The sequence below is a fragment of the Monodon monoceros genome, unplaced genomic scaffold, assembly GCF_005190385.1.
Source record: "Monodon monoceros isolate NGI ecotype Baffin Bay Population unplaced genomic scaffold, NGI_Narwhal_1 Super_Scaffold_7, whole genome shotgun sequence".
Classification (NCBI taxonomy): Eukaryota; Metazoa; Chordata; class Mammalia; order Artiodactyla; family Monodontidae; genus Monodon; species Monodon monoceros.
The window spans coordinates 102,470,631-102,497,327 of record NW_021703784.1 but is presented as its reverse complement, the minus strand read 5'-3'; the positions used below and the strand labels follow the sequence as shown (position 1 = coordinate 102,497,327).

The 26,697-nt window shown below is 53.4% G+C and overlaps 1 protein-coding gene and 1 long non-coding RNA gene across 7 annotated transcripts in view; one reads left to right on the top strand and one right to left on the bottom strand.

The window, feature by feature from the left end:
- Positions 1-18,173: 18,173 nt before the first annotated feature.
- Positions 18,174-22,267, bottom strand: LOC114886424. Its single transcript, XR_003791341.1, has 3 exons — positions 22,230-22,267; positions 21,723-22,113; positions 18,174-21,499 (listed from the first exon to the last, which is right to left on the bottom strand). It is a non-coding gene; the product is annotated as an uncharacterized LOC114886424 (long non-coding RNA).
- Positions 22,268-22,577: 310 nt separating this feature from the next.
- CHKA (choline kinase alpha) overlaps positions 22,578-26,697 on the top strand; it is a 60,124-nt gene continuing 56,004 nt past the window's right edge. For 3 of the 6 annotated variants that reach the window (XM_029206891.1, XM_029206890.1, XM_029206888.1), the window contains exon 1: positions 22,588-23,056. In XM_029206891.1, the coding sequence (XP_029062724.1) occupies positions 22,731-23,056 (326 nt within the window). In that variant the 5' untranslated portion in view covers positions 22,588-22,730. Of the gene's footprint in view, positions 23,057-26,697 lie in introns of all 6 variants that reach the window. The other 3 variants (XM_029206887.1, XM_029206886.1, XR_003791340.1) reach the window with 2 other exon arrangements.

Here is a 26,697-nt window from a genome sequence, read left to right as displayed (position 1 = left end):
TGAAAAGCTGCTAACCTGGAGGACAGTAGACGGCCTACAGCCTCACAGAAATAACTTTGGTAAAGTCCTTTTTACCAGATCCTGTTTTCTCCTTGTCAGATTCGTGAGTGTTCCTGCCGAGTTGCAGTGGACTGACTTCTGTCTTTTGGGCGTCACCCACCCTGTCGGGCCTGCTCTGCTGAGGGGAAGCAGAGAACTGCTGGGTCTGCTCAGGCCCACAGGAGGGCTGCCAGCGAGTCGGCAAGTGGCCCTCTCCTCAGTCTGAGAGCCTGAGCAGGCAGTGTCCAGAGTGGCTGGGGCAAAGTTGCATTTCTTTGCTATTTGTCAAGCAGTGATTATGTTAGGTGCTGCTAGGGGTGGGAAGGCAAGATGTGTGTGTCTTCAGCGTGGGGGGTAATTAAAGCCCTGGCAGAAGGTGAGATAACCTGGGCAAAGAGGACAGGCAGCCGCAGGGCCCTCTGGACACAAGGTCAGGCAGGTGCTATCGCTCTTTGGTCCTCGTGCCCTGGGGGCGCCTGGGGAGGCCCTTCCAGGAGGAGCCAGGCAGGTGGAGGAGAGAGCAGGCGGAGAGGAGGTTTGACCGAAGGTGGAAATGATGAAACTGGAAGGGAGGTGGGGTTAAGGATTAACAAAGGACAAGAGGGTCTGACCGTGGAAAGCTTCCACAGGGTGGGGGAGGGGAGGGGTTACTCAGAGTCCGGGGAAGGAGGGGTGGTCTTAGGTTGATACGTCTGTTTTCCTTGGCAACAGGAAGAAAAGAGGTGGTAGGTGAAGGGGGGGAGCCAGTTCCAGCATGAAGGTTTCTATTTTGTCTAAAGTAGGAGGTGAGGTCACCTGACCGGGAGGAGATGACGGGCCCAAAACTTGAGTGTGCAGGAGATTTGAAATCAAGAAAGGGTGCGCAAGCTGACTATAGGAACCCAGTGTGGTGCATCACAGAAGTCTCAGTACCAGTCAGTGTTCTAGGCACCCATGGGAGCAAAGGCTGGTGGCAGCACTTCTCCGCACAGGTGTGAGGCTCTCAGCCAGGTGGGGGCCACAGAAGGCAACAGGGCTGGAGGCTATAAGGTGCAGGTGGGCAGGAGAGGGCTTGAACGAAGAGGCCTGGAGTGCATTCAGGGAGGAGGAGTCCGCAACCAGAGTAGGCCCCTGACCAGGGGAAGCGGACTTGCCCAAGGCCTGGCGGTGCCCCTGTGGTCAGAACAGCCAAGCGGTAGCTGGACAAGCACACCGGGAGGACAGGAGGCTGAGGTCAGAGGGAAGGCTCTCGAAACTGGAAGAGCTTCATTTTCAATGGGATTTGGGGGAGAGTGTTGTGGTCCTGAGGCAGCAGGAGGGCCAGCAGAACCGAGGTCAACCAAGATGAGAGCAGATCAGCCTTCACCGTGAGCCCTGGGAAGCAAGCGACCACCCCCGAAGCCAGACAGAGACTGAGCCTGTGGCGGACAAACACGGGGAGACACCCTCTTCAGGCGGCGGGGGCCCGGTCTGGGGCTGCGGGTAGTAATATGTTTCAGGGAGAGAGTGAGTCAGCCTGCCTGAGGCCACGTGGCTAGCGGCAGCGAGTGGCAGCTCTGGCCCCAGGGCCCCACTCCTGGTGGAGTCGGCCTGGAGAGCACTGGCTGGTGAGGGTCACAGAGCCAAGGGTCGCTCCAGCCTTCGTCTCGAAGCCCCGCCTTCCCCAGGTTAATTCTGGAAGTCTCCGTCTGCTTCTTAGGAGTGAGTGACAGATAGCAGCCACTGCGTCTTACCCTCATTTCCACGCAGTGACGTGCAGCCAGGAGAACCTTGTCCAGAGGTTATCGTGCAGATATGCTGGGTGAGCCACCCCCATGTGTCAAGGGTGGGCGAGGTGCCACGTGTGTTTGCTGGGCCCCCGAGGGGTGCGGACTTGTCTTTGTCTGAAAAAGTGAGTCAAACACGAGGATACCTCAAGACAGCAAAAGAAGAATTCCAAGGTATCCTCCAGCCTGGCAACTCTGCGGTGGTGACGGTGGCTTCACACAAAGGTCCAGATGTGAAGGAGGGACTGAATCTGACCAGGAGGTTTCTTGTGTTATCCCCTAAAATACGCCTATGGTACCCTCCGGACAACTGTCCTCTCACAGGACAGACTTCAGAGGCTGTAAGGACAGGCCCGGGAAGCAGGGTTCCATTCTAGGACAGAAAGCTGATTTCCATGTCGGAAGCACACCCGTGAAGCGGGTTACCCCGTGTTTGCTCCCGGCAGGTCAGGCTCTGAGGTTTCTCCGCAGCCCCTCCTTGGGGCCGCGAGCTGCACGTGGCACTGGCAGAGGTGCCCGGGATAAAGCCCGAGGCTGTTACCTTCCCTCCTGATTCTGGCAGGTGGAGGAGGCCCTTCGTAACGTCACTCTCCTAGAAACCAAACAGAACGACATTTATTTCCTGCTCTTGCCAGTTAAAGCACATTTTTCTTCTTCGGGTAAGAGGGTGAGTGAAAGACTGAGCCTTGCCAGCCTCCAAGTGGACCAGAGCTGGCCCTGGAAATGGCTCAGTCTGGGCTCACGGCTAGTGGTTGATACCTGGCCTTCCCCCCGCACCCCCTCCCCCAGGCTCGCGCAGCACCTTTGGTCTTTCTGCCCTTTCCTAGCTATGTGAGCGTGGGCAAAACACTGCCCCCTCTCGTCTCAGCGTCCTCCCCTGCACGACGGGGCAATGCCGGCACTTAACTCCGGGGTGGCTGAGGATTAAGTGAGGCCACTGGTCGGGCCTCCATGTGGGGCCTGGTACCCCAGCCAGCAGCTGGTGTCAGCTGGCATCAACGTGCGCCACCTCAGCAGCCTGTGCGTGGCACCCCCGCCCCCATGGGCCTCTGACCTCTGCGCTCGCCAGCTGACACCTACTCAAAGGGCCTAAACCATAACTTCCTCCGTCCCAACCTCAAAACGCCGGCTGCCGGAGATGGTCTCCACCATTAACATGGCTCCAAATGATTCCGCTTCTTTCTTCCTCTGGCCGGTGCCTCCTCCGCTCACCAGAGGATGCTGCTCCATCCCTGTTCGTCTCCTGCTTACACAGGGTCTCTCTGGTTCATCTGCTCCCTTGATGACCTTCCCTGCTTGAGCACTGAAGAGATGCTGGACGCTCACTCCAAAAGCACAGCGGGGGGGACTTCCCTGGTGGCGCAGTCATTAAGGATCCGCCTGCCCATGCAGGGGACACGGGTTCGAGCCCTGGTCCAGGAGGATCCCACATGCCGCGGAGCAACTGAGCCCGTGCGCCACAACAACTGAGCCTGCGCTCTAGAGCCCGCACGCCACAACTACTGAAACCCGAGCGCCTAGAGCCCGTGCTCTGCAACAAGAGAAGCCACCACAAGGAGAAGCCTGCACGCCACAACGAAGAGTAGCCCCTGCTCGCCGCAACTGGAGAAAGCCCACGTGCAGCAATGAAGACCCAACGCAGCCAAAAAATTTTTTTTAATAAATAAATTTATAAAAAAAGCACAGGGGCCACAGGAGTGATTTGGACCCAGCCCTTCCCCTCACACACAGCAGATACACAAACAGCAAACAAGCGTGAGAAGTGCTTGACTAGATGTGTGTGAGAAGCACTGATGGAGTACAGAGGAGGGTGTCCCCACTTCTGCTGGGGAATCAAGGCAGGCTTCAAGCAGGACGCGAGATTAAGAAGGGCCCTGAGGGATGAATAGGAGTTCATAAACTCAAAGAGCAGAGAGGCAGCTGACACGTGCGAAGTCCTGGAGACAAGGAAGGACAGATGAGAAGGAAGGTGAGAAGTTCAGTGTGGCCAATCTAGGAGGTTTAAAGGAAATAGGTGGGCCTAGCCCGCAGCCCTGAGGAGACCGGGGGTCGGGGGAAGGAGACAGGGCCCCTCTGGGGTGAGTGGCAAGGGCTCTGGTCAGGCGCCCTCGGGGCAAATTCTGTCTCCACCAGTTCCTAATTTCGTAACCTTTGTTTCCTGTTCTGTAAAATGGAGACAAGGGTCGTGTGCACCTTGCGGAAGATTAAATCGAACAGCAGAAAGATGCATGCTGATGGGTAACATAGTTGCTTTCGTTTCCTGGAATCTAATTCCAAAAGCTGTGCTTTTTCTCTGGCTTCACCCAGTCAGAGCCAGGCTCAGCCTGGACCTCCCCAGGACCCCTCTGGACCCCAGCCCCAACTGTGGCCCCGCATCCCAGGAGACCACTGTAGAGAGGAAAACTGACCCCCAGGAGGGACACTGCCTTGCCTGGGATCACACAGCGAGCCGGAGGCAGAGGAGGCTGGGACCTGAACCCAGGGCAGTGCGGGCAGCCTCAGCCCCCCACCCTGGCCGTGGCAGGTAGTGCCCAGGCAGGGCTCCACTGTGTTCTGACTCAGCGGGCCAGCCTGGCCAGCGAGACAACTCCTGTTGACATGTGATAACGTGTGTTTGTTTAGCTGGGGCCACTTGCCAAGGGGGTTAATGTTCAACTCCCACCAGCCCTGGAGCTGCAGCAGGGAGCCAGGTAGTGAGATCCCCAGCCAGCGCTGGGCCCACAGCCTGTCTGTCCTACCCGCCCAGATACAAGTCAGCCCTCGCCTTGGGGAGCACGAGGCGAGGTCTCCCAGGGTCTGTCTTGGATCTCTGGAAAGATGTGTGAAGGCAGCAGGTGGGGCCCCTCATTGCCACTCCTGGGAGGAGGAACCCGAGGCTCTGAGTGCAACAGTTTCACGAGAGCCCACAGGGCGCCATGACGTTGGGCTGAGCTGGGGGCAAGAGGACCCCTGGGAGGCCCTGGTGGGCTGGGACAAGAAGTGTGGGGGTGGGGTGGGTCTATCAGCGGCCCTGGGGCTCACTTGGGTCAGGCGGTCTTTGCTTGCTTTTCCCTTTGCCTGGACCCTCCTGCCCACCCTCACCCCAACCTGAGAGCTCCTTCTCACCGCTCGGGTCTCTGTGCAGATGTCACCTTCCAAACCCTCTCTAACCCCGATTTCCTGTCTTCTCAGCCTGATCCCTGGTGCCCTATAGGGTCCCTGTGGCCCAACAGGTATCGACCCCAAGGAGGCCTGGGAGAGCTGGACCCAGGCTGATGGGAAAGGGCTTCCTCCCTGGAGAAAGAACCCCTTGAGCGATTTCTACTACCCGTCCTCATAGGTTGGCTGGCAGGGGTCAGGCTGCCACCAGCCGTGGGACCCCCTGGGCCGGCCTCCCCTCCTCCCTCCCGGTGAGGCTGGAAGCGCAGGGGCCACGCTGACAAAGGGGTCAGGGCAGATCTGGGCCCCAGGACCCTTCACTCCACACAGTGACTCCCAGAGAGAAGGAAACGGGGAGCAGAGCCCGGGTTCTGTGGAGGGCCCGGGGACATGGCCCGGATCTGGGGCGGGGAGGGCTGCTGGCCAAGGGAGAAGTGGGCGGGGTCAGCAGGCTCTCTTGCTTCCACCTGCTGCTGCCCCAGCCGTCATGCCGGGGGAGAGTGGGGACCGGCAGGGAACCCGTGGTCCTCTGTGGCATTCCCCGCCCGCCCAGCTCGCTTCTGGGCACAGAAACAGCTGCTTCCCGGGCCTTCCCACACAGCCCTGAGGGCTGGGCCGCACGAGCCCTGAACTCACAAAACCAGCCTCATTCGGCTTCAAGGAGCCTTCTAGATCTGCCTCTGGACACCCAGGAAGCACAGAGAGGGAAACAGGCCCCTGAGGGCCAGGATCTGCCCTGGGCAGGGGCAGAGCAGGCACGAGGGCCTAAATCTCTCTCCTCCGGGCCGAGTGCCCTCTCTGTGGGGATGGCAGGCACTTCCTGACAGGGAAGCAAAGCTGGAGGTGCAAGAGGACAGGGCACCTCGGCTGCCCGCCCCTGAGGGAAGGAATACGAGGGGCTGAAGTTGCAGGATATGCCCAGAGGGAGACCAAGGGCCCTGGGGACAGTCCCGCCCCGCCTGCTAGCCTGCCTGCACTGGACAGTGGGCACAGTGAGGACCAGTAGGGCAGCGGGGCTGGCATCCGCACCTGGGTCAAAGAAGAGACAGGCCGGGCTGCCCTGCACTGAGAAGGGTGTGGGTGACCCCGGGGCCAGGTGAATTCCGGGCACTGGGTTAGATACGCAGACTGCAGCCAGGGTGGCAGCGAGCATTGGCCACGTGGCTTCCAAAGGCCTCGGTGTCGGCTGGGTTGAGAAGGGCCTGTTACCGTGGGCTGACCTTGGACTCCGGCCATCAGGAGCTGCAGAGAACCCAGCTTCGGCCACCCACGGACTGCCCGCCAGGCCCCTCACTCTGTAAATCAGTTCACTCCCTCCCGCCCTCGTTCATTCACTCGTGAGGTGTTTGCTAAGCACGACCTGGGCACCGGGGAATCCCCTGTCCTTGCTTTCTCCCAGGGGACTCCTCGTCCACAGTCTGATAGACAGACAGACAGGCACACTCACACACATGATGTGGTTGGGGCTCTGAAGAAAGCAGCCCAGGGGACAAGGTGCACAGGGGAGGGTGGTGAACACAGCAGAGAAGGCTTTTCGAAGCAAGTGTCCTTTGAGGGAGCAGCTGGGCTGGAGAGCCGGGGAAGGGGCTCAGCTGCCCCAGGAGTAGAGGCTCCGCCCGCCCTCTCACTGCACTCCCTCACAACAGCCCCTCCCTGGGCCGAGAGCTGAGGCCCCAGACACAGCCCTTGACCGGATACTGCTCGTTCCACAGCTGTGGCAGCACTGCTTTAACGACACATGGATGATATTTCAGAAAGAAAAAAAGAGGGGCGCCTGGTGGAGTCAGATAGACCTGGGTCCGAGCCTGGGCTCAGCGATGTGCCCGCTGCAAGCTTCGTCCTTCTGAGCCTCAGTTTCCTCATCTGTGAAATGGGTGCTCATGGAGCTTGGACGAGGATTGAATGAGATGACTGGCTTAATGTGCTTAGCACGGTGCCTAGCAATTGATCAGCTCTCGATCTGATCTTGGCTGTCGGAGGAGGCCCCCCGAGATGGAGGCCCCCCCGCAATGAAGGCTGGCCCGGGCACTCAGTGTTTGTGTGGGGGGAGAGGACCAAGCACTCCCCTCCCCCAAGAGAACATTCTTTCCTCTGAGGCTTCCTGGACCTGCCCTGAGGGTCAGCTGCTCCAGCACATCCCAGCCGCCTACCTCCAAAGTCCACCAGCCCTGCTGCCGAGGGCGTAAAGAAGCCAGGGCGGCCACTGCCAGCAGGGTTGGGACAGGACAGGTGTGGGCCCCCGGTTCCCTTGTCAGGTCATTTGCTACATGTCCCTCCTGGAGGCTGTTCCCCTTCTTAGGAAACGTTCTTAGTTCATGTGACTCAGGGTGGACCACACACCCCAGCCTGACTCCAGGGCTGGCCAGTCAGAGGGCATGTCCCTGGGCACTGTGACCAGTCCAGGGATGGACATATGACCAAGTTAGGGCAATGAAATGCAGCTATGGGGCTTTGGCGGGGACCCTGCGGCAAGGGGCACCCTCTCTCCACTGGGGTTCTTCATCAGTAGGACGTGAGCCCGGAGCTGCCACCCATCTTCTTGCTACCACAGGGAGAGACCGCCAAGGGGGCAGGTTGCATCAGGCTAGCTTTGCAACCCCAGGTACCTCAGCCCGAGACCCAGATACCTCCTCCAGCCCTTTGACACACTGCTACTGCACTGAGGAAGCTGGGCCTGGTGATGGGATTAGAGGCTGGAGGTCAGGTCACTGAATTGCTGGGTGACCAGGGCCGGGCACTGGGCCCCAAAACCATAGACCCACAAGGTGGAAAGAGCTGGGGTTTGACCCCTGGTTTTTCTGTTCTGAAGCCAAAGTCCCCCACTACTTCCTTTAATACCTGCTTCCAAGCTTCTGCCAACAGCCAACTCCTTCCCCTGCCTGGTGAAGTACACAGGTCTGGGCCGTGCTGCCGGGCCCCACTCGGCAGCCCCAGGAGAGAACAGAGGCCGCCTGTCAGCTGCTCCTTCCCATCATGCTGCTGTACCTTCCGTGGGGCACTGACCATACCGGGCTTGCCCAGTGTTTAAGGCCCAGGGCACACACAGAGGCAGAAAGGGAGGCTCTGGAGGTCTCACTCCTGGGTTTGAATCCACAACCTGCCACCTCATGGCTGTGTCATTTGGGACAAATGACATCACCTCTTTGAGCCTCACTTTTTTCATCTGCCAAATGGGAATAGTAACAGCTAATCGTCAGCTGTCACCTAAATGTTGACACTGGGCTTACATTTTCCATATGTCATCTTGATTTTTCCTACAAGCCGTAAGGCAGACCTCACCACTGCGTGTTCTCCGTGAGGAAGACCACAGACCCACAGAAGTGACAGAGCTGGTTTTTGAACCCTGGTTTTTCTGTTCTAAAGCCAGTGCCACCAACTACTTCCTTTTTTCTTTTTTTTTAATTGAGGTATAGTTGATTTACAATATTGTGGTAGTTTCACCCAACTACTTCCTTTAACGCCTTCCTTACCAGGTGCTGTCTCAGGTAAGATTCAGCCAGGAAAAGAAGATTTCAAGCAGAGAGGGATTGAACTCAGGCCCTGAGGGGCTGCAAAACCACTGGAAGAGCTGGGGCAGTAAAGGGTGGGCAGTACCCCCGACCCTGGCGTTTGGAAATCGGGAAGGGCAAGAATTGTACCACAAGGGGGATGAGCCCCAGGAAGACTCCAGAAGCCACTGGCCAAGTGTCACATCTGTCTCCCTCCAGCCTTTCAGATCTGGAGAATGCCTGAGACTGTCCGAATCTAACCCAGAATCCCGCTGCAGGGGACTCTGGGACCCACCATGTGGTCCTGGGCCTATGGCCACATTTCCCCACGCCTGCCTCACCATCACCCATCCCATTGGGCTAATGTGAGGATTCTAACCTGTGTAGAAACTGGTACCCAGGAAGCACTCAGCAAACACCAGCTGCTGTTAGGTGAGATGACATTTATTTGGGTAGGGGCCCATGGGCTGCTTTGTTTAACGGCCCCACCTCCGCTGTGCCTTCTGCAGGATGGAATCCCCCACTGTGAGGGTCTTGACCTGTCATTCTTCCATAGAGAATCAGGGACCACAGGGAATCTTCCTGGCGGCCATGGCTGCAGCGTCCCTCCGTGACACTCTCCCTGGTGGCGTCAGGCATCCATGGTGTCAGTGGCGGCCACAGCAGCTCCTAGAGCAGAACCCAGGCTGTGGGCTCTTGACGGCCTCGCCCAAAATTCTTTTACTTCTTAAGTTGACCTGATGGGTGTTTGTGGTCTGAAACCAGCAGACCCACCTGGGGCGTCTGGTGGCTGCGGGGCTGCGGCTCTCACATCTGCTCTGGGGGGAGGTGTGTGGCGGGTGGGAGTGAACAGGGGCGCATCCATGGATGGGAAAATGTGTAGCCACTGAAGCTGGCATCTTCAAAGAACAGGGAAAACGCTTATGATAAATGTTTCCACTGAAGAGTATGATTTACGTACAGTCCACGATTTACGTACAGTCCACAAATTTTAAGATACAACTCAATCGTTTTTGGACAAGATACACACCTGTGTAACTACCACCCAGCTCAAAACCTAGAACGTTTCCAGCCCCCAGAAGTGTCCCCTCCCAAACAATACTTCCCGAAACGAAACCATGATCCTGACGTCTATCATGGATTCTGTTCTATCATACACTGTTCTAGAACCTCCTATAAATGGGATCAAACAGTGGGTACTCTTTCATCTGTCTCGTCGCACCCCATGTTATGTCCATGAGATTCCTTCACAGTGTTGTGTGTACTATTCAATTGTGTGAATATACCACAATCTGTTTATACATTCTACTTGTGTTGGACATTTGGATCATTTCCTGTTTGGGGCTATTTGCTGGGCATCGTTCATGCACATGTGGTGTGGACATAAGCACTCATTTCTATCAGGTATATATCCAGGAGTGTCATTACTGCTTCCTAAGATACATGTATGCTCGCAATCTGATTGTTTCTCAACACTTTGTTACGAACAATTTCACACCTACAGACAATTTGAAAGAATTGTTCAGTGAGTCCCATATTTGCTCCACCTGGATGCCACAATTCACATTTTCCCATAATTGCCTGATCATATCTCTAGCCATCTGTCCATCCCTCTATCCGTTCTTTAATGTCTCTACTTTTGTTGATGAACAGTATAATTTTAAGGAAAAAAAGAGGCAGGATACAAAATTATCCAAAAGCCATAGACCCAGAGACATTGGGAGGAAATGCAGCAAAGCCCCAGTGGCCACAGCGATCTCTGCTTGTAGGATTTAAACATTTTTCTTTTTAGGATTTCCCAAATTTTCTGCAATAAACTTGTATTAATTTTTTTGATCAAGAAAAAAATCCGGGCTTCCCTGGTGGCGCAGTGGTTGAGAGTCCGCCTGCCGATGCAGGGGACACGGGTTCGTGCCCCGATCCTGGAAGATCCCACATGCCGCAGAGCAGCTGGGCCCGTGAGCCATGGCCGCTGAGCCTGCGCGTCCGGAGCCTGTGCTCCGCAACGGGAGAGGCCACAACAGTGAGAGGCCCGCGTACCGCAAAAAAAAAGAAAAAAATCCATTTTAAATAAAAAGGAGCTTTGTCTTTTATAGGACTGGAATTTCCCTCTTTGGGGAAAGGAAGCAACGGGGAGGGGAGAGGGGGTGAGGATGGGGAGAAGGGCGGGGTGGCCGCACCCCCTTCAAACAGAGAAGGAGCCCAGGGAGGAACCAGGTACCACCTGGAGAAAGAAGAGCAGGAGGTTGGGGTAGAGCATCAATTCGGGGCAAAAGCCCCCGCCTGTCTCTCCCTAAGACAGAGGTTGGCGACTTCCCTGGTGGTGCAGTGGTTAAGAATCCGCCTGCCAATGCAGGGGACATGGGTTCGAGCCCTGGTCTGGGAAGACCCCACATGCCGCAGAGCAACTAAGCCCGTGCGCCACAGCTACTGAGCCCGGGTTCCCTAGAGCCCACGCAGTGCAACTACTGAGCATGCGTGTTGCAACTACTGAAGCCTGCAGCGCCTAGAGCCTGTGCTCTGCAACAAGAGAAGCCACTGCAATGAGAAGTCCGCACGCCACAACGAAGAGTAGCCCCCGTTCACTGCAACTAGAGAAAGCACCGGCGCAGCAATGAAGACCCAATGCAGCTAAAAAAAAAAAAAAAAAAAAAAAGACAGAGGTGTGGTTACCAGGGATTCCCAGGGGCAGAAAGAATGGTACCCAAGCTGATGACGCTGCCTCAGAGGGATCCAGGCAGTTGGTGGTTTCTGAGTCCAGCAGGGGCTTTCAGAATGTGGGGATCAGAGCTCAGTCCTGGACATGTGGCTTGAGATCCCTGGAAGAAGAAAAGGCGGGAGAGACTGAAGGAAGTAGAACGAAGGCAAACTGCTCCCCCAAGCCTCCTGACCCTGAGAGGTATGAGCGAAGGGCTCTGGGGACTCTACCCCAAGCTGGAGGTGACCAATAATAGCGGGGAGAATCTCATCACAAGCAGTGTCTAAGATGATATTTGGGAGAAGGTAATGGAGGGAAAGACTGGGTACTGTGGTATGCTTGTTACACTTTTCTACGAAAAGCTTTAACAGATATGAAATGGCCAATGAGTTCATGAAAAGATGCTTAACATCACTAATCATTAGGGAGATGCAGATCAAAACTACCAGGAGAGGGAATTCCCTGGTTGTCCAGTGGTTAGGACTCCGGGCTTTCACTGCCGAGGGCGCGGGTTCAATCCCTGTCCAGGGAATTAAGATCCCACAAACTGCACAGCGTGGCCAAAAAAAAACTACCAGGAGATACCACTTCACACCCATTAGGATGCCTATTGTAAAAAAGGAAACAAAACAGAAAAGAATAAGTGTTGGTGAAGAAGTGGAGAAAGCAGAACCCTTGTGCATAGAGGGAATGTGACATGGTACAGCCACTGAGGAAAACAGTGTGTGGACCTAGAAAAATGGTGCAGATGAATGGTGTGCGGGGCAGAAATAGAGACACAGATGCAGAGGACAAACGTATGGACACCAAGGGGGGAAAGTGGCGGGGTGGTGGTGGTGGTGTGATGAATTGGGAGATTGGGATTGACATGTATACACTCATACGTATAAAATGGATAACTAATAAGAACCTGCTGTTTAAAAAAATGAATAGAATAAAATTCAAAAATTAGAAAACAGTATGTGGTTCCTCAAAAAACTAAATGGAGAATTACCATTTGATCCACTAGTTCCACTTTGCAGAACATCCCCCAAAGAATTGAAAGTAGGGACTTGAACAGATATGTGGGCACTAGCGTTCCTGGAGCATTATTCACAATAGCTAAAAGGTGATAACAACCAGTGTCCATCAACAGATGAATGAATTTTTAAAACGTGGTCTAACAGGGACTTCCCTGGTGGTCCGGTGGGTAGGACTCCACGCTCCCAATGCAGGGGGCCTGGGTTCGATCCCTGGCAGGTAACTAGATCCTGCATGCATGCTGCAACTAAGAGCCCGCATGCCACAACGAAGACCTGGTGCAGCCAAAATAAATAAACATTAAACAACAACAACACATGGTCTATCCATACAACGGAATATTTTTCAGTCTAAAAAGGATAAAATTCTGACATATGTTATAACATGGATGAACCTCAGAGACACTGTGCTGAATGAAATAGGCCAGACATGGAAGGACACATATTGCATAGTTCCACTTATAAGAGGTCCCTAGAATAGACAAATTCATTGAGACAGACGGTAGAATGGTGCTTTCCAGGCGCCAGATGGGGGAAGGAACAGGGAGTTGTTGTTTAATGGTTACAGAGTTTCAGTTCTGCAGGATGAAAAGAGTTCCAGAAATTGTTTGCACAACAACATGAACTTACTTAACGCTACTGAACCGTGCACGTAAAAATGTTTAAGATGGCAAAGTTGGTCATCTCAGATAAGAAAGACCAACTTCCTAGGATAGGCAGTAGGACAGTGTGAGGACCCCACTGGGCACATGGTCATGAATTGAAAGGAAAAACAGTTGAACCAGTCACGGGATGTTCCTCTGGAATATTCAGCCTTTTCAGGGGCAGTTGAGAAGGGCAGGTGGAGAGGAGCCAGTTGGGTTTGCCTAAGGTGGGGGTTTGCCAGGTGGATGTAAGAGAGGAAGAGAGTGATGTGTTAGGATAGGCCAGCTGCTAAAACAAAGAGCCCTCAAATCACCCTGGCCAAATAGCACAAAGCTTTGCTTGCAGCTCACATAAAATCCTGTTTTGTTCTTGGTCAGGCGTCTCTCCTCCACATGGTCACGCTGGGACCCAGTTTCCCTCCTTCTTTCCATGCTGTTGTTTTCACAGCTCCCTAGGTCTGAGAGTGGGAAAGAAGGTGTGAGGAAGGCATATCAAATATTTAGCCTCCTTGGCCCTGAAGGGACACGTTTGACCTCTGCGTGTGTCTTAGTTCATTCATGTGGTGGGAATGGTGGGTTCAGGGAACCAGGTACTTTGCAACGAGTGCCGCTGCCTTGGCTTCTTCCCTTGGAATCAGGGAAGCAGGAGGGCAAAGAGGCTCTCGCAGGAGGGAGAAGTGACCCACACAAGGAGTCACGTGGTCCTAGCCCATTGCAAGGGGGTGGGGGATGGGGGATGGGGATATGTGGTCGTCCCGTGTTCCCAGGAAGAAGGGCACCTGTGTAGAGGAAGTACTCGTGGAGTCTCTGCCATGAGGGGCAGGCGTGTTTATGAGGGCGTGGAATCTACACTGGGGGTGGGGAGAAGGGAAGGCTGGAGGGGAGAAAGTGGTAATTACAGCTTGAACAGAGGGTTAAAAAGGGTCAGAAATGGTAGCCAGGAAAGGTCCCAGTGGAGTGCCCTAAGCTCAGATGATAGGAGCTGGTGGATGCAAACTAGGAGGCTGGAAATGCATTTCAGGACTGGGTTGTTTCTGGTGGTGAGACAGTGCAGGGCCATGTGTATGGGTCAGTGCGGGGGGACGGGTGGACAAGAGACCAGGAGCACAGTGTTCTTTCTCTTTTCACCCTCCAGCTGTGGGTCAGGCTCGGCTGGAAGCTCTTTGTAACTATTCACTCATTTAATCCTCTAACAACCATATGAGGTAGCGACTCAAATTGTTCCCACTGCCTTGGGAATCCCAGCCCATTCATTCACGGCGCAGCCACTGAAAGAGGAAGATGGACCGAGGGGTCGGTAGACACAGCGGCCAGCCCAAGAGAGGGTGAGGAGTCTCACGGCAGGAGGGCCAGTGGTGTGGGGCTTTGGGGGAGAGCTGTGCGGGTCCTTGGCCTCAGTCTGGAGGCCTGGCTTCCTGGGAGGATCTGCTGACCCATCGCTGCTACCAGGATCACTCGTGCCTTCGGGGAACCGGAACCTTTGTTCTGTCCCAAGTCTCGAGCTGCTCTCGGCCCAAGAGCCCTCCCCTGCACCCTCCCCCGGCCAGGCTGGCGCCACAGCTTCGGGCGGTGCCTTGCTGTTATCGTGTTAATAAAAGCTCTAATTGCAAAAGCGGCTTCATCAAGCCTGTCGGAGGAAACCGGAAAAGGCTTTAGCTCTCCTAAACGAACACCGGAGCAGCTCCCACCGGGTCCCAAGCGCGGGAAGGGGGCTTGTAGAGCAGGGAGGCCCAGCGGCCCAGCTGGGACGCCCCCCTGAGACCCTGCCGCAGAGGCACGTCTGGGGCGCCCCCAGACGCCCCCCACCTGACCCTCGGCGCAGCGCCCTCTCACCGACAGCAGAGGGGCGCAGGAATCCCAACCGGCCGGATTCCTTTCCCCAGGAGCAACCCCTGGCCTTGGAATTTGGCCTGGCAGCTGGGCTGGGAGTGGTGGGTACGCCCACTGCTTCCCAGAACCCGGTGGATTCCAAAACCATCTTCCCCCTTCTTCATTCGCGTGTCCCCCTCCCTGACACCAACCCTCCCTCTGCCCTGTTAGACGGCCTCCTGAGAAGCTCTGGTACTGGCCAAGGTCACACAGAGGGTTGCCAGGGGGGCCCCACCTCTGGGAGGCTTCTTCAGGCCAGGGTGGGAGTTGGGGGCTCCCAGCTCCCTTGCTTCCAAGCTGGTCACTAAGGAGGGTGTTGGGGATAGAGCTCGGGGCATCCAGGTGAGGGTATCTCCTCCCAGGAGGAAGGGGCCAGATCCTGAGCTTGGAGAATGCGGGGTGGGGATGGCCCAGCGCCGGCCATGGCATCCTGGGTAAGCAGAACCACTGCCTCCTTCCTGTGCCCCTGGGCCTCAGCTTACACATCTGCTCACGGGGCCCTGTGGGTTTTTCTCCACAGAGAGGAGAGTCATCCCAAGGCCACCTGACACAAGTCCAGCCTGCAGGGCCCAGGGCTGACTAAGGAGAAAGTAGCCCAGTGGGGTGCAGTTCCTGAACCAAGGTTTCCCAACTGCTAGCCCAGGAGTCTGGTCCCCACAGTGTGACTTCCATCATAACAGGGATCTTTTAAAAACTGCATTTATTGTGTTATAAAAAAGTAAAGCAGGGACTACCCTGGTGGCACAGTGGTTAAGAATCCGCTTGCCAATGCAGGGGACACAGGTTCGAGCCCTGGTCCAGGAAGATCCCACATGCCACAGACCAACTAAGCCTGTGTGCCACAACTACTGAGCCTGCGCTCTAGAGCCCGTGAGCCACAACTACTGAAGCTCGCGTGCCTAGAGCCCGTGCTCCGCAACAAGAGAAGCCACCACAATGAGAAGCCCGTGCACCGCAACGAAGAGTAGCTCCCGCTCGCCGCAACTAGAGAAAGCCCGCGCACAGCAACGGAGACCCAGTGCAACCAAAAATAAATAAATAAATAAAATAAAAGTAAGGCATGTGGGGCACAAAACCACAAAACCACGGGACAGGTTTTCACCAAAATTGGAAGGTGACTTGGGAAGGCTCTGCTGTGGGGACACAGGAAATGCACTCAGGGGTGCCCCAGGGATCACTGCAGGACAGTGATGGACAGTCGTTATCAGGGTCTACCACTGGGGCCCCAGGAGGGCCTCCTGTGCCCTAGGGCCTCAGATTTAGATTTCTGGTGTCATTTCTAAATAAGGATAATCAGAGAGACACGGTCAGGCTTGAAAACGTTCTTCACACCGTACCACTTCAGTGCTCCCCCAAAACCATAATTATTTTTGATTAATTCTGCTATTAGCTTGTGAACAGTAAAATTATCTTGTATAGGACCCTTTGCATATGTGTTAAAAGCATTGATTCGTTCAAATTCAGTGTTTCAAATATGCCCCAGTTTTGATAATTATGTTGAGGTACCAGCATGCCTTGGAAATATTGCAGGTTGGGTTCCAGACCACCTCAATAAAGCGAATATCGCAATAAAGCGAGTCACATGAATTTTTTGGTTTCCTAGTGCATATAAAAGTTATGTTTACAGTATACTGTAGTCTATTAAGTGTGCAGTAGCATTATGTCTAAAATAACAGTGTACACCCTGTCAACTGAAAAAAAACACACAGCTTAAAAGTTGAGAATTACGTTTTATTGGGAGGACATTCTGACAGCTTGGAGGAATCGCTCCAAAGAAGTAAGGGAGGAACCAGGATATATAGGGATTTCTGCAACAAAAACCAGGTAGTCAGAACATTAAAGGATTACTGTTAATTAAAGAAAATCAGACATCTCAAGTTAATGATTTTGGCGCTTTTCTGTGTATGGGAAGATGTAAGAGTCTGGGCTCACTGAAGTAATTTCTTTGATATGCACCTAGGGCCAGCATCCTATTCTTTCCCATCCTGAATCCCCTCAGAGTGCACCATTGGGTGCAGCTGCAATGGCTGATGGTTTGACAGCCACAACATCCTTTGTTCACTAATATGGCAGGTGACATTCTTCATCCACATACTTTTAAAAATACTTTATTGCTAGAAAATGCTAACCATCATCTGAGCGGTAATCTTTTTGCAGTATAAGGTCAACTGAAAAAATGCACAACCTAAGAGCTGAGTTATGTTTCATTTGGGGACCTTCCTGACGACTACAGTCTGGGAAACAGCCTCTCAGATAGCTCTGAGGAAACATTCCAAAGAGGTAAGGAAGGAGCCAGGATATATAGGATTTTTTTGTTGGGGAAAAAAAAAAACAAACTTATAGTCAAACATCAAAAGATTACTGCTAATCACAAAAACCAGACATCTCAAGTTAACGATTTTAGTGCTTTTCTCTGTGTGGGAAGATGCAAGAGACTGGGCTTGTTGAAATCATTCCTTTGACGGGCATCTTAGCTATCTAAGGCCAGTGGCCTGTTATTCTCCATCCTGAATTCCCCTCACAGTGCGATGCAAGGGGACGGCTGTAGTGGTTGATGGCTTGATGGCCACAACATTTGTTTTTTACTGAAATAGCGGGCAATATTTTTTGTCCACAAAAACATCAAAGATCACTGATCACAGATCACAGTGGCAAATATAATAATAATAAAAGTTTGAAATATTGCCAAGATTACCAAAACGTGACACAGACATGAAGTGAACAAATGCTGTTGGAAAAATGCTACCAATAGACTTGCTCCATGCAGGGTTGCCACAAACCTTCCATTTGGAAAAAATGTATTTGTGAAGAGCAATAAAACAAGTTATGCCTGCATTTCTTCATTTTTGAAAGTGCTAGGAGCCTCAAAGAATGGAAAAGTCCCCAGGCCCTGGTAGACTTCTGGGAGGCCCTGCATCGCCAGAGTTCCTGCAGGCTTTGCTTCCCTCATGGTACTTGGGATGAGTTGCTGCAGGGCCACTCTTACTAACAGAGGATGGCTGCTCTCTGCCAGTCTCTGGGAATCCAGAGAACAATCAGTAGAAGGGCACAGCTACCCTTTGTGTGTCCTTGACTTTGAGCCCAGCCCTTTCCCTGCTGGCTTCCGTGACTGCCCCCAACAAACTTGTAGGGTAGGAACAATTATCTCCATCTGGTATAGAGGGGTAGGTAACTTGTCCTAGGTCACACAGTTGGTGGAGGCAAAAGTTCCAAAGACAGGTTTTTACGTCTAATGCTATATACTCAGGATACCTGCATATGGGGTATGGGGCGAGGGCCTGTCCCATCCACTGGACGCATGGGCATACAAGTCACCTGCTTTCATTAAACTCTCCGGGCCCTAGGTCCTACCTGTGGCCTTGAAGCATTGAGGCTAGGTGTATGGTAGAAGGACGCCTCTGAGAAAGGCTGAGACCTCTGGAAGCTGCTGGCCTGCCAAGTCTCTAGCTGACAGAGCATCCTGGACTGGGGCCAAACCCAGGCGCTGAGTGAAGGGGCCCAGTTCCATGTCACACTGCTGGCAGGGCTGTAACCCAATCTTTTTTTTTTTTTCGTATTTTTTTTATACAGCAGGTTCTTATTAGTTATCTATTTTATACATATAAGTATATATATGTCAATCCCAATCTCCCAATTCACCTCCCCCACACCCGCTTGGTGTCCATACGTTTGTTCTCTACATCTGTGTTTCTGCTTTGTAACCCAACCTTGAGCAGGTAGGATTTCAGTCCATTGATCTCTCTGAGCTCACATTAATATTTTAAGGCTCAGAGCTGAAGTTGGGGTGCCGGGTCTTGAGTGTAGCCTGGGAGGGGGTGGTGAGCACAGCTGTCCTTACTGAAGTAGCGGGCAATATTTTTTGTCCACAAAAACATCAAAGATCACTGATCACAGATCACAGTGGCAAATATAATAAAAGTTTGAAATACTGCCAACATTACCAAAACGTGACACAGACATGAAGTGAACAAATGCTGTTGGAAAAATGCTACCAATGGACTTGCTCTATGCAGGGTTGCCACAAACCTTCCATTTGGAAAAAATGTATTTGTGAGGAGCAATAAAAAAAGTTATGCCTGCATTTCTTCATTTTTGAAAGTGCTAGGAGCCTCAAAGAATGGAAAAGTCCCACCTGTCCACAGACACAGGGCTGTCCTTCTCCAGCCCTCTAGGGAACTCCCACTGTGCCAAGTGCCTTGGACTTTCTGGGTCAAAGGTGTTTTTGGTGCAGAAGGATGGGGTTCTCCTACATTCAGAGAGCAGAGTCCTGGGTGGGTCCTGGGTCCTGTCCTTACTAGCTGCCTGCCTTGGACAAATGGTTTTAACCTCCTGGTAAACCATTCTCACCTGAGAGACGAGGTGCTAATTACACTCACCACACTGCTGGCAGTGAAAGTTCAAAGATGCTGGATACAAGTAAGGCGCTTGCACAGGGCCCGCTCCTACCAAGTGCTTGACAAGTGGCTCCTCTCTTTTGAGAGGAGGTAGACGCACGAAGCCTTGCAGGCCTTGCAGCTGGAGCTGGTGGCAGGGCTGGGGCCCCTGAGTGGATCCCTTTGTTCCTTGGGGGAGGCCCCTGGTCTGCCCAGTGGCCATGGTGACTCCTCTGCCAGGTTCCTCAGGCCAGACCAGAGGAACCAGTCTGCAGGAATGTCAGAGACTGGACAGGGACCCCCTAATCTCCCGCCTCTAATCTGTCCAAGGCACATCACCCACACCGTGTGTCTGCTCTCAGAATTCAGCATCAAGGAGCTTTTGGACAATTTTTTCCGATGTCCTAGAAGAAAAGATTTTACACTTGGAACACACTCTCTCCAGCACCAGTGGCTGCCATAGCAAATTTCTCTCCAAGCTTTGTCCAGCTGTGCACAAATGATCACATTTTGGTCATCAGAACGTACATTCCAGTTTGCATTCTTTTCTCATATGACATTGTCTTCCGAGGCTGAGTTGCTTCAAGTGTGTGCATTATTCATCACCGAATGCCAGTTGCTGGCCGAGAAGCCACGCCATGCAGCACGTTGCACGTAACAACAATACGGGGCGGGGGGTCCTGCTCACCGCACACTTCCTGTACGTCCTCTCGCTCTCCCTCACAACGACCATGTGCCCTGCGGATTACAACCCCCGTGTTACAGCTGAGGAAACTGAGGCTCAACCGAGTCATACAGTTAGGAAGTGCTGAGCCAGAACTTCATTGGTTCAGCAAATACTTCCGAGGGCCTACAAACCTCAAGGCCTGCTGGGCACTGTGATGGAGAACAAGACACTTAGGTCCCTGCTCTCCTGGAGGTTGCAGTCCGGTGGGGACACAGACAATACACAATAGAGCAACTAACAAGGGTGAGGGGAGAGGGAGAGGGTGGCGTGGGGTGGGCAGTACTGCTAGTCCAGATTGGAGCAGGGGCCAGGCATAGCTGGTTTCCTCACTGCCCAGTACTGCCAAGTCCTCTGGCTGGCACACTGAAGGCACTTGAGAAATGTGTGGAAAATGAACCCTGCTTACCAACTTCACTGCTGTCTGATAACACCAACATCCTTTCTAGCCCAGTCCAGGGCACTAGACAAACATTTAGGTTATTTCCAGCTTTCTTCAGTGAGAGAACACGGTGATGGCCAGTTTTATGCACAGGGCTTTTTGCTGTCGATGACTTCTTTTCTTGGGCGGCAGTCTTGAGAACGGGGTTGCTACCTCAAGGGTCATGGCATATTTACCTTTCTGGATTTCTCCTTCGGCTGGTGATATGCCTGGCACTTCTCCTGAGCACCTACCGTGTGCCGTATACACCATCACAGACGACTCTGGAAAGTTGATATTATTATGCCCCTTGCAGAGGTAAGCAGCCCGAGGCTCCTGACTGCCTGGTAGAGATGCCTTCTCAACTAGCTCAAACACCCCTAATGTAAAACCTAATATTTTAGCATTACTATACGCCAAGCTCCTCAGTTTCTGCTTCGGAGGTGTTGCATGGAATTGATCATGCCGGTGCTAAGGGTGGGCCCTGACTGGCCAGGCCAAGGATGGGCCATTGAGAGCTAAGTCCAGGACTTTAGTTTGACTGTAGGGGAGGGAAGTTTTGTCCATATGGACACGGTGCTCTTCACACAAAGGAGCCAGGTCACCTGCCTGGCTCCTCACCTTAGCCAAGGGGCCTCACCTGAGTTGTTCAGCCTCCGCAGGACTCAGTCTTCATATCCATTAAATGGAAGCAGTAACAGATATAACTTTACAACATTTTTAATTAGGCAATTTTTTATTCCCACAGGGAACTGCGATCCCATAAAGGGGTCTGTGGGTTCTAGTAGCCTAAACCAGGCTTGAAATGACAGAGGCTCAACCCTTACTTCCTGTGCCCCTTCCTCCTGGCCAGGTTTCTGGCGTTCCTCTGGGATTACCAGGCTGCTGTCACGGGACACTGGGATAAAGGCCTGTCACCTGGGCAGACCGTAGACACAGCCCCACCATCTGAGGGCTGGTATTTTTAGACAAAGTCCTTGGCTCCCTTATCTAAATGGCCTGACTGGAGACCTTGCTTTCTCAGCTTTTCCAACATCCAATGGGACTCCTACTCTGCCCCCTCCTCCATGCTGGATGGCTCCCAGCTCCCTCCAGTTCAATGTCCAGGCCCACCTCCACAGCTGCCTTGACAAAAGCCCCCTTTCATCATAATCCTTTTGTTCAATGAGCGCATTTTTCTTGGAGCAAGTTCAGCCAAGTGCACACTGCTAAAGAGAGATGTTTTCTTCCCGAAGACTGTGAAATCCCCACGTAGAAGCCATTTCCTGCAAGCCAGGCGCTGAATTTCCTAAGCAGCCAGAGAACCCTCTTGTCCCAGCTCATGCCCGGTAAAAACAGGATCTGTAATTTAAAAATTTATCCATACTCCAAATGCTTTCGGAAAGGATTGGGGCGGCGGGGTGAGAGGAGTGAGGGACATGGGGCAGTAAATGTGGTAAATGCGAGCAGGGGCCCTTGCCTCCCCTCCGCGGGCAAAGGTGCGTTAGTCACAGTCACGGGGCTGCCTCCAGCGTGGGGGGGGGCGGGGCGGCACCCACAAAGCCACCAGCCCCGTGGCACTCACCTTTGGCCAGTACTCAGGGCGGCTGCGGGGATGCCGCTCCGCCCGCCCCGACCCTCTAGGCCCTGGCATCCTCAGCACCACGGACAGGGAAACTGAGGCTGCAGGAGGCTTCAGAGGGCTCCGCGGCCAGCTGTGCGGCCTTGAACCAGTCGCTTCTTCCCCCTTTCGGGCCTCGGTTTGTGACCCGGGGACAATAATTTCTCAGGCTCCAGCTTGGACGGGGCGTGGCCGCGCCTCGCAGGGAGCTGAGCCGGCGCTGGGAAGTGTTATAAAAACACACGCACGGAGCTGCAGAAGGAGGTGCCTCGCCCCAAGGTCATGCGGAAAGAGAAGCCAGCCTCCAGGGACCGGCTTCCTAACTGCCCGCTGCCTGGCCCCGGCCTCTGATGTCCTGCAGGATTCAAGGGGTCAAACAAAGTTTCAGCCACCAAAGCCAAGTTCTGGCTCCCCCAAGGTTCAAGGGCCGCGCAGCCCCCGCCCCCACTCGGGGAGCCCGCCCGCCCCCACCTCGCTAGCTTTCTCCATCCTCGCGACCCCCGCACCGGCTCGACGCTCCGCCCCCTCGAGGCCCCGCCTCCCGAGGCCGCAGGAAACGAGACGGCGGGGGGAGGCCGTGTGCTGCCGCAGCCAATGGGGAGGCGGCGTGGCGAGGGGGGAGGCGGTTGTGATGCGCCAGGCCGACGGACGGCGGCCAATCAGCGGCGAGCGCGAGGGCGGGCTGTGACGCGGACGGCGCTCCTCGTGCGGCGGCAGTACAGGAGCGAGCGCCACGGCCAGCGTAATCAGCCGCTTGCCGCCGTCGCCCGCCGCTTGCCGCCTCCACGCCACCGCCGCCGCCGCCCCGCGACCGCCCGCCGGCCCCCCAACCGCCGCCGCCCCCGGCCTGCCCGTCAGCGAGCGAGCGAGCGGCCTCCGCGCCCGGTCTCCGTGAGAGGGGCGTCTAGCCGGATCCTGAGCCTCGCGCTCTCGTGTTGCGGCCGACCGCGCCTCCTCGGCCGCCTGCCCGGCATGAAGACCAAGTTCTGCAACGGGAGCGAGGCGGAGCCCTCGCCGCTCGGGCTGTTGCTGAGCTGCGGCAGCGGCAGCGCGACCCCGGCGCCCGGCGTGGGGCAGCAGCGCGACGCCGCCAGTGACCTCGAGCCCAAGCAGTTGGGCGGGCGGCAGCCGCAGCTCGCGCTGCCCCCGCCGCCGCCGCTGCCGCTGCCCCCGCCGCCGCCGGCCGACGATCAGCCCGAGCCCAGGACGCGGCGCAGGGCCTATCTGTGGTGCAAGGAGTTCCTGTCCGGCGCCTGGCGGGGCCTTCGCGAGGACCAGTTCCACATCAGTGTCATCAGGTCGGTGTCGGCGGCGCGCCGGGGCGGGCGTGAAGGAGGGAGGGAGGGCTTCGCGGACGCGGTCGGGTGACGCTGGCCGGGGGCGGAGTCTGAGGTCGGGGGCGGGGCCGGGGGCTCTGCGACCCGCGAAGCCACCTTTCAGGAGCCTTTGTGAAATCCAGGCCAAATCCCGTGAAACGGGCCCCCGAAGACCCTCCAGAAGGCAGGCTGTTGAAAACATGCCGCTTTCGTGGCAAAACAGGTCTCTTCTAAGGAGAACAGTACTGTTCAATCACAAAGTACATTTTGTCCAGAAGCTTAAACTGTGTCTAGCAAGTCCCTTTGGGTTTAGGGCCTTGAATGAAGGAGGGATGTTTTGGCTGGCTTAAAAAAATGACTTGGTGACTTACTTTTAGTTCTTCAAGTCCATGATTAGGTTTTTCCCACTGAAAGAGACATTTGTTAGCGGTGAAGGGGTGACGTTTGTTAGTTCCCCGCTAACCGCTCAGACATGAAGGTGTGTGACCAGCCAAAGTTAGGATGTGTGGCTCAAAAAATAACTAAGAGTGAGGTAGAAAGAATTCCTCCCCCTCTTTTAAGCTTAAAAAAACTAATCATAAGTTTAAATTACAAAAAAAGTAAGCGTATATGTATTCAGACTTAACAGCAAAAGATAAACTTGGTTTTTGTCCATCCTGCTCCCATGAGATGATCACTTAACATTTAGTGGGCTTACTTCTATTGAGACCTTTAAAAATGTGTTTTCTTGGGCTTCCTTGGTGGCGCAGTGGTTGACAGTCCGCCTGCCGATGCAGGGGACGCGGGTTCGTGCCCCGGTCTGGGACGATCCCACATGCCGCGGAGAGGATGGGCCCGTGAGCCATGGCCGCTGAGCCTGCGCGTCCGGAGCCTGTGCTCCGCAGCGGGAGAGGCCACAGCAGTGAGAGGTCCGCGTACCACAAAAAAAAAAAAAAAAAAGTTTTCTTTTTCTGCTAATTTTCTTGTAACTGGTTGACCAGGTTGAGTGCAGTATCTAGAAACTGGCTGGCTGGCTGGCTGCCACCGTTAAGCCCCAAATCCAGTTGTAGTCATTTGATTTCTTTTCTCTGCCCAGTGCTTCGCCAGAGCCGCAAATGCAGCAAAGTTAACTGAGCTTCACTTTCTTTTTGTGCCTGTGGCCTCTCTTACAGATATGCCTAGGAGCAGTGAGAATCATAAAGGTAGAAAGAGAAAAGAAAACCAAAGAATTGCTTAATGAAACCTTTTTTTTTTCCCTGAAATGAAACTGTCTCCCAAACTATCACATTTAGTTAGGCCTGAAAATTCTCAGTGAGAAGATCATCCGAGGCCATGTGATCTTCAGGTCGTCCAGCTGTAAAGTGGAAAACGTAGAGGGGCAGTGACTTGCCTGAGGTCAGTGGCTCTGTGCTGACATCACAGTGAGCTGCCAGGTCTCTTGAACCCACCTCCTACTCCAGTGCTCTTGCCTGTTGCCTATGAAAACGTTTCGGATACCCTGGATCCAGCTGTAAGATGTTTTTGAGGTGCTTTTCTGGGGAGTGTCACTCATTAGATAAACCTTTGTGTTTTTGCTCAAACCTGACATTCTAAAAGCTTTGAGGATGCCGATGAAAAAACTAATCGGTAGTCAATCTAAGAAAGAAATGGAAAATTTTGTTCAAGTCAGACTGAGGATTATAACCCAGAGACAGCCTCTCAGAGAGCTCTGAGAGCTGTTCTGAAGAGGTAAAGGGGGAGGCCCAAATATATGTGATTGTTGCACAGGAGGTGCGTGCAGTCGAGCTCACATCTCAGCAGAAGGTGGCTGCTAGTCATGAGGAATGACTTCTTAGTTAATGCTCTTAGTGCCTTTCTAAGTGTGGGAAGGTGCAAGAATAAAAAATTTCTGCAGAGAATATAATATCTCTCTGAGGGTCAGTTCTGTCATTTTTCTGAGGGCACAGAGTACTTCATCCTGATCTTTGCCCTGAATTCCTTTCAGGGTGTATATTGTAAGTCAGCGACTACAGTGGCTAATGATTTGATTCTTGTTGAACTGGATAGTGGGCAGGATTCTTTATTCTGCAGTCCCTTCCCTTTCGGTTGTAATTTCAACCAAGGTTTGGGAGGCATTTCGTGGCCAGTCTGTCCCACTGCGTTAAGAATGCTCATTCCCAGGTCAGGGGAGGATTTTGTTGATAGGCCCTGTTAACAGTAGCGAAAAGCCTCTGGACCACCTATCTTAGTAGTCTGTTATGCTCCAGGAAAAGTTTCCTTCTTTTTTTTTAAAAAATTTTTTTTTAATTATTTATTTTTGGCTGCATTGGGTCTTTATTGCTGTGCACAGGCTTTCTCTAGTTGTGGCGAGCAGGGGCTACTCTTCGTTGCGGTTCGCGGGCTTCTCGTTGCTGTGGCTTCTCTTATTGCAGAGCACGGGCTCTAGGCACGCAGGCTTCAGTAGTTGTGGCACACGGACTCGGTAGTTGTGGCTCGCGGGCTCTAGAGCGCAGGCTCAGTAGTTGTGGCGCACGGGCTTACTTGCTCCGCGGCATGTGGGATCTTCCCGGACCAGGGCTCGGACCTGTGTCCCCTGCATTGGCGGGTGGTTTCTTAACCGCTGCGCCACCAGGGAAACCCCAAAGGTTCCTTCTTGTTGCTTCTTCCCATATCTAGAGCTATACTATTATAATCGTTGGTCTTATAGAACTGTAAGTTTGGTCAATCATTTCAAGTTGGCTAATCATCAATTTTATTGGAGGCTTAGTCACACACTTGGTAATGCAAGAAACAGTAATCTTGTAAAATAGGCAGAATACTGGTAATATAGCTAGTGACATTAATAAGATCATAAGTAAGTATTTAAGCTAAGAACTTCCATTAGGTTTGGCCCAGTATCACCCCAGGTCATCTGACCAGTCTGTTCTGGGCCAGCTGCTGTCTTTAAGGGAAATAATATACTGGCATTGTATGTGAAGTTCACCAAAGATGTCTTCAAGTGCAAGGTGAGTGAGTGGTGGGTCATTGTGACCCCCGACAGGATTGGGAAAGGAGTTACATGGTTGGCTCCAGAAGAAGAAAAATTGATCTTTATGGTTGAGCAGGTATTTCTGTCATTGGGGAGGTCTGCTTAACACATAATGCAGATGCGCCATGCATGCCAGAGGGGAGGGAGGAGGCCAAATGGACAGAGAAAAATTTTATGTTTAAATTTTTCTTGTCTTGCCTTAAAATATGAATTTTTATTTCACCAAGGATGTTTTGTTTGTTTTCTCCAGGAATCAGTGGTCTTGGAAGACACAGCTTTCCTTTTGGTTTGGTGGACCTTTTAAAATAATGTTGTATGGTGTGATACACTGCCTCAGTCCTGTTTTCTGGAATAAAATGTAGTTATGGAATGAGTTTAACAAGGAGAAAAGAGGTGATTTAGGATATGGGAAAGTGGGTGATGCCTAGCTTTAAAAAAAAGGCAAAAGAGGTAGTTCAAGTGGGGAAAGATATACACTTGGTTGAAATTCAGTGGCCCTCCATAGCCAGTCCATGTACAGGTTCTGGCTGTCACGTGTTCCTGATCCGTCTCTCCAGCCCCGGCTCTTTGCTGGGTGCCCGCCTCAGCGCAGCCCATCCAGTCCGTCCCACACTTGACCCTTCTGCCCCTCCCCACC